Source organism: Paramormyrops kingsleyae, chromosome 5 (assembly GCF_048594095.1).
Source record: "Paramormyrops kingsleyae isolate MSU_618 chromosome 5, PKINGS_0.4, whole genome shotgun sequence".
In the NCBI taxonomy this organism is placed as follows: Eukaryota; Metazoa; Chordata; class Actinopteri; order Osteoglossiformes; family Mormyridae; genus Paramormyrops; species Paramormyrops kingsleyae.
In genome coordinates, this window is record NC_132801.1 from 4142799 (window position 1) to 4156962 (window position 14164).

General features: G+C 48.7%; 1 protein-coding gene across 3 annotated transcripts in view; it reads right to left on the reverse strand.

The window, feature by feature from the left end:
- The window catches only part of aatkb (apoptosis-associated tyrosine kinase b), a 39782-nt gene that overhangs the window by 17261 nt on the left and 8357 nt on the right, over positions 1-14164 (reverse strand). The window contains exon 2 of one of the 3 annotated variants that reach the window (XM_023817005.2): positions 5701-5834. In XM_023817005.2, the coding sequence (XP_023672773.2) occupies positions 5701-5834 (134 nt within the window). Of the gene's footprint in view, positions 1-2355; positions 3299-5700; positions 5835-14164 lie in introns of those variants that run through there. The other 2 variants (XM_023817009.2, XM_023817008.2) reach the window with 2 other exon arrangements.

Here is a 14164-nt window from a genome sequence, read left to right on the forward strand (position 1 = left end):
TACTGAAGGCGGAGTAACAGGAGTAATAGACAGAGTAACACCACTGAGAGTGGCTGTACTGTATCAATACTGAGGGTGGAGTAACAGAAGTAATACACAGAGTAACGACATTGAGAGGCTGTATCAATATATAACCCCCAGGCTGCATCGACAGAGCAGACATTAGAAAGAAAACATTACTTAAGCCACCAAGGGTGATTGTGCTTGAACAGCATTTCATCCATCCATCTTCCAACTACACAGCACAGGGTGCAAAGCAGGGGAACACCCTGCCGGGGCTATCTGTCCATCAAAGGACACACACACAATGGGAGCTTAGAACTATTGCATTCACATAACCACACGTCCTTGCACTGTGGGAGGAAGCCAGAGCTCCCAGAGAGAAGAACAGGCAAACTCCACGCACACAGGGTGGGGGGTCTCAGCTATGGCACACCATGTTTATATTCCTGAGGATCACGCAAGAGCAGGGGGCAGGCGGGTGTCTGCTTTGTAGCTGCTTTAACTGGGCATCATTTGTCATTCACTGTGTGCTTTATAGTCCACTTGAATTTTTAAACTGTTTATGGAAAACACAGACAACATTAAGCACTGACAGTGAGACATTAACTTGACAGAAATGACCAGGCACAGCAGAGGAGAGATGAGAGACGAGAAACAGCAGTGGAGGAGAGATGTGAAACGAGAAACAGCAGCAGAGGAGAGATGTGAAATGAGAAACAGCAGCTGAGGAGAGATGTGAGACGAGAAACAGCAGCAGAGGAGAGATGTGAGACAAGAAACAGCAGCAGTGAGCCATCACTCATGGCAAGGAATGCATGACCTGAAACAGCTGTTTGGAAGCTAATAGCGCTTTAATATATAATATATTGCCTTTACCTCCTGCAACAGAGCTGGGCTCTGAGAATAGGAAGTATCCCCCCCGTACTGCCTCCCCCACCAGGCTGCCTTTAAATGCTTAAACCCCATGCATCCGGTGTCTTGAGAAGGTTCCTTACAGGCCAAGACCTTCACACGGCCTCTCAGTGACATGTGTTTTCACTCAGCCAACAGCAGACAACACGCCACAGAACACACACTATAATGCCTTGTCCCTACGACTAATCACACAAACAGCCATACAGCATAAATACTTCCCCACAACAGGAACCATTCCTATAGGTCATTACACAAACAGCCATAGAATTCATCTTCAAAGGACACAGCTGTCCCTACAGCCTGCCCCACAAACAACCATCGAGTTCATCTTCAAAGGACACAGCTGTCCCTGTAGCCCACCACACAAACAATCAGGTTCAAACATATTTCCGCAGTGCATTTATTAATATAGAAAAATTAAACCACAAAGAATCCTCAAGACTACCTTTTTAAAAAGCAATAACCATAGACTATGAACTGATGCACATAAAAAACACAAGAAATGACAAACCTTCAAAGATTCCTGTCCTGTAGGTTACTGTCCTGTAGACTAATGGCCTGCAGATTACTGTCCTGTAGTTTGATGTCCTGCAGATTACTGTCCTGTAGACTAATGGCCTGCAGATTACTGTCCTGTAGTTTGATGTCCTGCAGATTACTGTCCTGTAGACTAATGGCCTGCAGATTACTGTCCTGTAGTTTGATGTCCTGCAGATTACTGTCCTGTAGACTAATGGCCTGCAGATTACTGTCCTGTAGTTTGATGTCCTGCAGATTACTGTCCTGTAGACTAATGGCCTGCAGATTACTGTCCTGTAGTTTGATGTCCTGCAGATTACTGTCCTGTAGACTAATGGCCTGCAGATTACTGTCCTGTAGTTTGATGTCCTGCAGATTACTGTCCTGTAGTTTGATGTCCTGCAGATTACTGTCCTGCATACTGATTCCTTGTAGATTATTGTCCTGTAGAGTGACGTCCTGCGGATTACTGTCCTACAGACTGATGCCCTGGAGAGTACTGTCCTGTAGACTGATGCACTGCAGATTACAGTTTTGTACACTAAATCACTGAAGATTACAGTTTTGAAAATATCTTTGGATTTCTGGATTGTTGACTGCTAAAGTTGCTAAGAAAATATTTTAGTTGGCAGAAAATGCTTCTTTGCTCTCTGTCTTACAGATAAGCTGCTGGTCAACTTTGCACTAAGACTGCCATCTGCCTGAAGACACACTTTCAGAGAGACCTTAACGGTATGTGTAGTACAGACAGCATCTTCTACACACACGAGCAAACACACAGCGTCTTCTACACACACCCTTTGTTTTCTACCTGCACACAGACATACAGCCAATCACAGCCCTGCAGTAGTTCATACTAAACACACAATAAAGCAGTGGCAGGTATACAGCTGTAAATTAACTAGATGATTCCCTTACCTGGTGATACTGCTTGGCATTTTCTCTGGCCACCACTGCAGTACCCAGAACATCCGATCCCTTCCACTTAACTCCGCCTCCCCATCCGCAGGTGCCACTCTAAACTCTCCCCCAGTCTCCAAGCCACCCACCCCCCATTCAGCCCACAGAGTCTGGCTTGTGGATGCTGGGATATCTGGGGCAGTCTTGTGTAACGAGACAGCTTCGGCAGTGAGTCCTTGCACTGGGGAACATCCTGAGTACACTGGGAGGCTTCCAGTTTGCACTTAAAAATGAATGAGACGGACAGGAAGAGTGGGGGGAGGGTTTCCTCTATGAGGCTTTAGTTCTCAGGTCTAAATGACCAGATGAGAATAGAGATGGGGGAGGGCCAGAAAAATGCACGGCAGTACTGAGGAGGAGATGAGGAGAATCGCGAGGGATTGTTTCTCACATTCCAGGCTGATGACATCACACATCCTCTGGTTCTTCTCTGGGCTCTCCATGGCTCAGGAGCACAGGGACCGGCACGGAGGGTGAGATGTGCCGCTTCCCCCAGGGTGCACACACTGTCTCACCCTCCACTTCCTCCGCTGAGGTGGCTCTCATAGAGCCACCATCTGGTTGCCAAAGGGGCCATCGAGACAGGAACTTCAATTTGCTTTTTCCGGATCCTCCTTATAAGTCTCCCCCCAGGCCCAGAACCACAGTGGTTATTCTCTGACTGAGCTACCAGGATACAGACCAGCTGGGGAGCAGCTACACATGTCCAGGCACGCATACATGTATATATAATACACACAAGTGCATATTCACATGTCTATAAACACACATAAATTTGATTCTTAAATACTGCAAATACATCAGTTTGAGAGAGTGAGGCAGAGAGAGACACGAGGTCTGCACCAGCCTTCCGTTAGCGAAGTTTAAAAATAACGTTGGGGGACCGGCGAATCACGGCAGACAAACAAGCAGCATCCTCAGCCTGCCCACCCCCCTCCCGCTCTCACGGCATCCTCAGCCTGCCCACCCGCCTCCCGCTCTCACGGCATCCTCAGCCTGCCCACCCCCCTCCCGCTCTCACACACCCGCCTTCATCCAGAACAGGTGCACCCGGTAATTAATTTCCACCCTACGGAGTCACGCCATTAAACAATTAAACAACTGAACACAATGTAATAGATAAAAAGGTACTACTCTAGAGGAAAGTTATAATGGACTCATGAAACGATAAAGGCTTTTTACGTAGACTAAAAAAAAGAAAAATAAATGGCATGCGAAAGAATCAAATTAACAAAAGCGCTCATTAAAGCAGTAAGTTGCATACCTGTATATTGGAAGCGTTTCAGAAGTATTTTACATGCATATTACGTCACTGGAATATATGTACTGTATAAATCCTATGGACATAAAGAGCACTTTGGGGAAGCGAAGGGGACGAGAAACATCGCAGTAGCTTACGGCGACCGGACCAGACCGCACTGTACCTTGCAGACAGAGGTTTGCCAAATAACGAATAAAAGATGCAAAAGAGCGTCGACCCGAAAAGCAAGTTCGTTTCTAATTAAGCTTTTCTGTATGTACAGCTAATTCACATGTATTTACTTAGCTAACGATAAATTGAGTTAACGCTCCTCTTACGGCGAGACTGCAGATAGTGAAGAATACCTTTAAAATTTTATACATCGATTCCTACCGCTTGGCATGAAACTAAATGAACTCCGGCTATAGAAGATCCGCTTTTTAATGGTTTTTAAATTATGTGCTGTCAACCCCGGTCCCCATTTCGTTCGTCAGGAAGTGGAAAAACAAGGATATGGGCGACAAGGACTGCATACACAAGAGCAGAATACGGGGTAGAGAGAGAGAAGAGGCTCGCTTTCTCAAAAGGTCGCTCCATCCATCGTAGATAAACCAACCGATTACATCTAAACAACCGTGACAGTGTGAGCTTCCAGAAAGGCGGTTTCAGACCCAGGGGAAAAACGGAATCCTTTCCGTCCTTCGCGGATATCACAGCTCCCATTGCAAAGTCATTTTAGCGTACGGGTCAAAAGCATTGCATAAACATACATTTTAAACATTCAGAATTTTATTTATTAAAAGTGCTTCTGTCTATCTGAAAGAAACAAAGTAATTAATTTTCATATCCATTTATAACAAATCAGCTTAACTGCAGAGGAAAATTCTCTTTACATATCCTTTTTTCTATGTGTGTTTACTTATTATTAAAATAATTTATAACCAAATACAATAAACAAAGTATATTCAGCGCTCACAGAAAGTCTTGGGACGCTCGCGTAATTCTGTAACAATGTTGCAAATTTATTGATTTCACAACAAAAGCCCATTGAAAAGCGATGTATCTTCGGCACAGACATTTTCTTTTATTTAGTGTCATAATTTTTTTGACTGACTCATTCAGTTGCCATTTTGCTATTAATTGCAATCGCAGCCACTGGCTCCCAAAGTGATTCTAAACACACATGTTCGGTGTTTTATGTTATTGCAGAGGTGTTACTAATTAAAAAGCACCCAGTGATGCTTGTCAATGAACTTTTTCACTCAAAGCAGTTCTTTTAGAACTATAATTTGGGTTTCAGTTTATTACTAATAGAAATTAATGTTTTACTTAAAACTATTGGTCGTTTGTATCGCAATAGATATATATTTTTGTAAAGCAATGAATGAAGTAGTGATTTTTGTTATAAAACCAATAAATGTGTGATATTTTTTACTGAATTTAGAAAGACTTTCTGTGAGCACTGAAATTCATATATGGACACATTTTATTTCTGGAATCCATTTTACTGGCGCGGTTCCTCCTCTAGGGGGCATGTTCGTAACCTTTTGTCCACCAGCTCCTTGACCAGGTGCTTAGTTTAGCAAAGACATCATGTAAGGGCTCCCCCTGCGACGGGTAGGAGAGCCTGCTGATTGGACGGCTGCTACAGGACTGAGCTCAGGCCAGAGGGGTCGAGAGGGCAGAGAAAGGCGGAGGTGTCACTGCACCGAAGGCCTGCCACATGCCACATTTCAATTCTGCTAGATACACTGACACATGCCTATTCAGAAAAAGATGGTTGTGTTATTATTATGTGGCACCATAATAAGAATAATAATAATGATAATAATTTTGGTCTGTCTCAATATTACTCATCGTAGCTTATCAGATTCCATTATTCAAAGGAATACGGTTGCAGTTTCACACACTTTGTAATGAAGACCCTGGCAGTGAGTGCCACACAATCGCAGTGCAAGCACAGCCGGATGGAGAAGGATCAACCCCGGCCAGTTACAGTGACACTGATGCCTAATGACAGTCGAACGATGGTGCGGCCACTGGCAAAGGAGGAGTGGACTCACCTTGAAGCCAATGTCCTCTTTCTTGCAGCACAGGCAGGCCAGCATGAGAAAGACAAAGGTGAAGAGGCCGGAGAAGGAAACCACCACCACTGACAGGGAGGAGGACCAGGAGAGCTCGCCTGGTGGGGCGCCATCTGTGGGCAGATAGGGGAATAGCAATTAGGCCAACCAGAGCAAAGAAAAGAAAACAAGGCAATTAACCGAGAAGAGCAGGAGCCCAAGGAATGTCCTTCCAAGCAATGTCACGCCTCTCAGTGGCATCTCCTGCGTTCTTTTCAAAGCACCATCCTCAGCAAACTTCAGAATCTCCAGGCAACCATGAGCTCTCCTAGCAGATTGAAACCTTCTAAAAAATAATTGCCAAGAAAGTTTCAGATGAATGTTACTTGTTATCTTTAAATGTCAGTGCCTTTGGCACTCTCTCAGAACGGATAGTTTTTCAGGGCTGACGTCTGTATTGTGTTTTGGTTGTTAATGTAAATATCTGCACGGTGTTGGTACCTGTGTATCGACTTAACTAACATCATTCATGGTCATGATTCATCATGTGTCCCACGCTGAAACATGGAGGTGATTTTATTAATAGCTGGTTTGTCAATACACAACCCTGAAGCCACCAAAGATGGGGCATCCAGATGAATGTCGGTATGGCGCCCATCGGTCATCATAGCCATCGCTTCTGTGCTCCCGTAATTCAGTGGGGCCAGATCCCCCTCGAAAGCTCCACCTGTGACAAGGTGAACGCTCTTTCCGCACGAGTGACTGGTGTTTTAGGTCATGAGTCACCAAGGGAGAGGGAGACAGAATGACAGATAAAGGTGAAATGAAACAAAGACACAGCGTGCCGAGGACGGAGTGAGAGAATGCCCTCACTAAAGGAATGCGTGTTATCTTAAGCAAACACTGCGTCAGATTTACTTATCCAGCCAAGTATTTCACTAAAGTGGCTCAGGGGGACAACAGCAGTGATGGGCCTTCTGGTCACAAGTGCAGTTTTCACCCACGCTGCCCCCTGCTGGCACTGAAAGATAAACATTTTTAAAGACAGTGGATGAATGACAGCAGAAAGAAGGGGAAAGGATACAGGGAAGGAGGTGAATGTGAGGAACAGGACGGGATGTAGAACATGGAGCATGAAGTGCGGCAGCCCGTGGCCACGAGCTCGAGGACCCCAACGCCCATCCATCCGGTAGGAACTTGCGAGATGTAGGAATGGAGAGACTAATGGTGCTTTGGATAAAGTAGAAGTAAAGGCACAATAAGAATGATTCTGCTGATTTGAGGTGTAACACGCAATCTGGCTCCGGTGTGAGTGATGGAGACACATCCGCAAACCTCCAGATGGCACTGTGCCAGGCGGCAGCCGCCTGCCAGGCCGAGACTCTGGGCATCTGGAGAATCACAACTTACACCGTGCCAGGCGTCTTCCTGGCAGCACCTCCTGGGACCTGCCCTCCCGTGCCACACAGATCTGCTACCCCCTTCGAGGGCTTAGTTACAGAGACAAGCAGGGATGAGCACAATCTTCTGGGGCTCGGCAAAATCCCTCAGCGGGCACGTAACGGGGGCACGAGAGGCAGCGGTGCCAGGCCTCCTGCTTACCAGAGCCTGAAGAGCAGAGTGATGCTTTTACATCGCCCACTGCAGCATTAAAGCGTCTTACGTCTCCGAAATAAATGGCTTCCGGGTGCCAGGACCCGTGGGCGAATGCCCAGCACCACCTCCCTGCATCCCATCATACCAGGTCACTCTTAAGATGTTGACTTGCGTTAATAAATGTAACGCAATAATAACACATGTAACATATGCTGCAAGCGTGCATTGGTCTGGTCTGTAGCTGCGGTAACCTTGCAGCAGTTGTCATGGAAACAGACTGAATGGACCGGACTTCTCATTGTGTCCAGTTCTCCTTCCCTTAAGTTCCCTTAGTTAGTGCTGCTTCTTGCCCCCCCCCATCCCACCCCCATTGATCTGCTGACAGCTGGTCACTCTGCTGGCCACTAAGCCCCCCCCCCCCACACACACACACACACAGATTGCATCCCACAAATTTGTACAAAGGAGAGCTGGACAGGGGCAGGACAAACTAGATCAGAGTCAACAGGAGGCAAACTCGACTTGGGGGGGTTCAGCTGGCAGGAGAAAGCCCATTTCTGGCTAGATATCTCAGTCACACCCCCTCGGCATCACTGGAGAAAATCAGCAACTATAGCAAGAAAATTCTGAGAGACACAGGAAAGACAGGCTCATGCGGAAGATCGCTACCTGGACAGCGTTTAACAGGCAGTACGAGGACAGCTCTCGTCTAGCTACCTACCAGGGCTCTTCAAATCTGGCCTTCAATCCCAAATCCAGGCCGTGTTTTCAGTTCTCCCAGGTAGTTAGTTTAATAATTACTGAGTCTGATTGGCCACAGTGGCTTCACACAATGCTCACGGGTAAAGGAGGCCTGGAAAATCGGCAGTTCTCAGCCCATGAGGACCGTGGTTTGAACAGCCCTGCTCTAAGCAGTTCTATGAAAATGAACGACATGCAAAAACACAGCTGGAAGCCTCACTGATACAAGGGCTTTCACATATAAACAGGCCCGGATTAGATCCATCCAGATTCTGCAGGGTCACAGGGGGACTGCAGCCAGTCCAGAGGCAGGGAACAGCCCAGGATGGGGCGCCAACCCATCACAGGGCACACTCTGCCCACCGCACTGGGCAGTGGTGTCTTAATGGTTAGGGAAGCACATTTGTAATTGAAAGATTGCTGGTATGAATCCCTGACCAGTAAGACACCACTGAGGTACCCTGAGCAAGGTACCGCCCCCAAGCACTGCTCCCCGGGCGCTGAATTAGCTGCCCCCTGCTATGTCACATATGGGTTAAATGCAGGGGACACATTTTGTTGTTGTGCACTATGTGCTGTGGTGTGTCAACAATGACCGCTGATCTCTAAATTCTCACACGCCATTCAATCATGCATGCACACCAATGGGCAATTTGGCAGCTCCAATTAACCTCAGCGTGTTTGGGGGGGAGGAAGAGTACCCAGAGGAAACCCCCCCCCCCCCCCCCCCCCCCAAGAGCACGGGGAAAACATTCAGACTCCACACATGGAGCCACGGCAGAGACTCAAACCCTGGGGCCAGAGGTGTGAGTGCTGATCACTGCACCACCATGCCGCCCCGCCCAATTAGCTGTTTACATTTAATGCTAATATTGATACATCTTTACCGGGAATTCCTGCTGCGACTTTGATGGGTACTGTAGGTCTAGGTCAACAGGAAGGATCAAAGCCTCCAGGTCCTTTTTCAGTTCCTCCTTCTGGAATGGAGTGTAGGGAACTGGGAGGAAGCAAAAATGTGGACTGTCTGTGGGGAGAGCAAAAATGTGGACTGTCTGCGGGTCCCCGAGGACCGGGCTGGGAAACACTGCTCTACTGCACCAGTTGTTGGAGTCTGGACGATACAAAGAGAAACACTATTTTTGGGTTATTGTAGGGCTGCCAGCTCGGGTGTGACACTCACGCTTTCTGACTTTCACAGCAAATCGATATTATTCCATTATAAACCTAAAATTACCTACAACAAATGCGGTGAGGTAGTTTGCAAACCTTGCAGACTATTTACAAGGCAATAAAACTGTTACATACATGTATATACGTGTGCAGACTCGTCTCAAATTGACAACCTCACTGCAGCTGGCAACCCTGTTAATGGATTAATCAATGAATTAACTAGTTTTCTATTTACTTTTAATGTATCTGTTTATTAATAGCCTTGGCTAGCACGGTAGCATTAGCCTGAGAGAGTACGAGGCGTAGCGCTTGGGACAGGAGGTGATATTCTGCTGAAGCCCGAGGCTGGACGCTCTGTCTGGACTCTCTGTCTGGACTCTCTGTCTGTCCGCTCTGTCTAGCTTCTCTGTCTGGACGCTCTGTCTGGCTGCTCAGTCTGGACGCTCTGCCTGGCCGCTCTGTCTGGACGCTCTGTCTGGACGCTCTGTCCACTCTGTCTGGATGCTCTGTCAAGCCGCTCTGTCTAGACGCTCTGTCTGGACGCTCTGTCTGGCTGCTCTGTGTGGACGCTCTGTCCGCTCTGTCTGGACGCTCTGTTTGCCCTCTCTGTCTGGACGCTCTGTCTGGACGCTCTGTCTGCTCTGTCTGGACGCTCTGTCCACTCTGTCTGGACGCTCTGTCAGGCCGCTCTGTCTGACCGCTCTGTCTGGACGCTCTGTCCGCTCTGTGTGGCTGCTCTGTCTGGACGCTCTGTCCGCTCTGTCTGGACTCTCTGTCTGGACGCTCTGTCTGGACGCTCTGTCTGGCCGCTGCTCTTCATCAGCCTTCAAGACAGTGAGCAGCATGTCCAGCACAACGGCTGGTAGCTAAGAGCTGCAATCGCCAGCACCCTGGACAGGATGGCTGTCTGCTGTGGGGCCCATATATGCACACGGTGTGGGAGGAAACCCAGCCAATGTGGGGGTCTGCTAGCTCCGCCCACAACCAGGGTGGAGGCGGGACTCAAACCCCCAGTGCTCTGCCACTTGCTGAGCCAGCGTACCGCATGTGTCACGAATCTGGGCTTTTTTAAAACACATTAATTTCGCTGTTGCAGCTAAAGGATGGGGGGGGGGGTCTATTGCAGCAGTACCTCATACTTATTTTAATGAATAAAAATTAAAGTACAGCACTTAAGATGAGCCATCATGAAAGTCCTGTCCAAATGGAGGGGGGGTTGATATACCCCCTGTGCCCTTCACAATTCCACCCTGATTGCTTCACCTTAATGAGTCGCTGAGGTGTAAAGCGGGGGCGGAGGGGGGGGGGGGGTGGACAGGGAAGGACAGGCAGGGGCCAAAGCTGCTTCTTCCAAACCTGTACCCAAACCTGATTGGCCAAAGATTAAGGCATATGCCACAGCACACATTTTGGTTGGAGGAAGCTCCCTATACCCCCCCCCCCCCGCCACCCCGGTTGGCTGAAGGCCAGGTGTGCAATCTCAGGGATACAAGTGACTGGCTGTGTTGGCAGTGTTATACCGGAACAACCGTATACCCCCCCCACGAATTAAGCACGGGGGTGTGGATGATGGGTATCACTGTTCAGCTGGCCTGTGACAAGCCAAGAGAGAAAAGGCATGATAAGGAGAGAGAAAGAGAGAGAGAGAGGAAGAGAGAGAGAAAGAGAGAGGGAGAGAGAGAGAGATGTCTGCTTCATTATTACCCGAAATGTCATGTTTTTTGGCATCTCCCCCATTTCTGTATCATCCACTATCACGCACTAATCCACACTAACTGATGATACATTCTCTGTGGTTCATCAGCTGCATCTGCAGGGAAAGACCCCTTTGCTGGTCAAACCCAGGGCTGATCATCAAGGACTGGCCTGGAGGCACATTCGGGCCCCCCCCCACCCCCCGGGAAGTCACCGCAACCTGCCGATCACACTCTCGGTGACAGAGAGAGTGCGTCTCTCCCAGCAATGTGCTGTGATCAATGCCAGTGAGTCAAAGTCACAGAGAAACCAAATACTCAAAAAACAGAAAATGGCGGTGAGAGATGGCACACAGTATCTTGCCAGACTGGGAGGGCGAGTCATTACTTCTCACATCAAACGTGTCATGTCTCCTCCCCCCTCGTGCACTCTGCTCCCACCTCTGGGATTACTAGCTGACAAACATTAATTGTGCTCTGTCCCTGTAATTTATGTCAATAAAGCTTTTTAAGTTTGAAGAGTCCGGCAGATGGCATGTGTGCTGCAGGGCCAGAGCTGAGGAGCGGTGGGCGGGGGGGTTATTATCTTCTGGGCATGCCCAGTAGGGTCTCTGTGTGGCAACTTTGGAGCCGTTGCAAGGCTGGGACATGAGGTTAATGTATGAACATTCACAGAGTCACATGTGCCTGCATGAACACAGACACAAACACACACACACACACACACCCGGTTACGCTCACAATGACTCCACTCCTGATTGATCCCACACCTTTAATTACCATTAACATCCATGGCAGTGCCACCGCACCATTATAAATGCTGAAATGCGCATCACACAGCTGGCATGCGACACAGGCAGGGCGCCACTGGAAAAGCACGCTGTGTTAACTCTCGCTTACAGCCTTCGTAACGTTAAGCACCACCCAGTGCAGCTGCTGATATATGCTGATACTGTCATGACCTGCTTGTACGATCCTCGTGTGCGCCATGCCCCCTCATTTACCTCATGTGAATTCCCGATTGTGATCACCTGTTTCCTGTTATTTCGGCTTGTCTTGTGCATTTAAGTCCGCGTTCAAGTCTGTTTCCCCAGCCCGGTCATTGACGTTGTTTTACTGTGTAGTTGTGGTCCATCTACAATAAACCCGGTTTTTTGGATTTCCGTGTGCCCGATCCTGATTTCCCCGCTCCCTGTTTGCTCAGCCTGCACACAGTTACAACAAATGCTGACTTTAATTGCTCCATTTTCCGTTTTGCATTCAGTATTGGGGAGAGCATGTGCCAGAAATGACGCTATATAAAAATTAAACGAGGGGAAATTCAGTGAAATAGCAGGTGAGATGGGGCATGGGGGGGGCAAATTATAAAAATAAGTGGCGCACTTCACCTCCGTGGCGTGGAAGAGTTGGCTGCCGATGATAGGCCACCCCCCGATGGTGGGAGCTGAGAGAGGGAGCAGGAGATGAGGGGGAGTGAGAGGAGTCTGCCTCTGGGGGGCGCCCCCCCGATCAGCCAGCCGCAGCCCTGTTCACTCACCCAAAGTCACCTTCCCAACGCACCCACTGCTTCCCTCTCGGTCTGGATTTGTACTTCCTGGGCCTGAACTTTGCACCTCTGCTTTTGGATAAAAGCTCCCTCTTAACAGGTAAACGTAAAGTAAGTAACATGTTCTCTGCCGCAGACGCTCCTGCCGCCAGCGTGACTGAAGCTGAATGTGGCCGGCAAAGCGAAGGAGGCCCTTCTTACCGGTGAAGCACCTGCTTCATGCTGAAGGCATCTCAGCTGGCAGACGACAGTCCTGACCCCTCCACCTTCGGCTCCGTCGCATCACCCCCGCCCCACGTGGCAATTCACATTTCTGAGATTCCAGAGCTGCTGCAAGCCCGGCATCAAAGGCTCCCATCTGTCTGACCTCTGCCTGGTCGGACCGACACCGATCTGCGTGATCCAATTAGGTCATGACAGATGACACGCGTGTGCCGTATTTCGAGGGAGAGCCGGCCTCGCTGAACGTGGGAAAATGTCCCAGCAGGAGCCACAACCACACAGCTTGTCCTCTGGTGACACCGAGGTGGCATCTCTGCTGAGGTAGGGGACCTCACATCCTAAACATCACGCTGGGCGGCGGGACACAGGAACGTGCGAGGGAGCACTTTGCAGACACATGGAACACGGCACAGGGCCGCTCCAGTGTTTCCAGGCTTTTGCTATCTGTTGTGGTGGTTACTGGTACACAGAATCTCTAATGGGATCTGTGCCTGTATCCAGAAGGTTGTGGGTTTGAATCCCATGCCCGGCAAAATAATTACATCAGCGCTGGGTCCTTGAGCGGAGCCCTTAATCTCCGCTGCTCCAGGGGGTTTGGACGCTGGCCGGCACCTGCACTCACACCTGAAGCCTCTCACTTCTACTGCACTTTGGACAGAAGTGTGTACTAGACTTATAAATGGCTGTCTGTTGTTATGGTTTTATGTCAGTATCATTTGGAAGTGAAACGTTCCCTTTACCTGGGCATTTTTTTCATTCTCTTTTTTGTGCCAATCCAGCTCCGTCTTTTGCTGGGGTATTCCTGCCCGTACAGTGCAATGTGCACGTTATTGGCAAATTACATTAAATGCCATAATCTACAAGATGAGACCGAGTTTTGCTTCTGTAGGCAACACATTTCCCAATAGGGGCTGGCAGGACTGCCACTGGAAACCAGCTGCCAATCCAGTTCCCATCATTGCCACTACATGACGCATCCCATTGATGCATTGCTGAGCAAGGCCTTCTGTCACCGTGAGTCGGGATGAATCACCTGGACGTTCAACCTGCATTTTTATCTGGATGCACTGACTGCATACTTTGCCCATGTACTCCACCTGGAAGTTCTAACTAAATATTTTACCTGCATATATTCCATCTGAATATTCCATGTGAATATTTCATTTAGATTATATAATGCAACATTCCACTGGAATATTCTACCTTCTGGAATTTCTAACTGTATATTCTACTTGAACATTCCACCTGCATCACTTAAGGCAGCAGTGAATGGGACACAAACCCACTCAGGCTAAAAATGCCAATGCTGGTATCAGCATAATCTCTGAGCGGCATCCTCTTCCTCCCCCCTCCCTCGCCACCTCTCCACATCCATGCCTCCCTCTTTCAGCTGCAGCAGCGCCTCAGAATCCCCCTTCCCAGACTTCCTGACCTTCTCTGGCGCGCAGTGGGAACAGGGCCGGAGGGGATGCCATGCTGTATGCATTACATAACC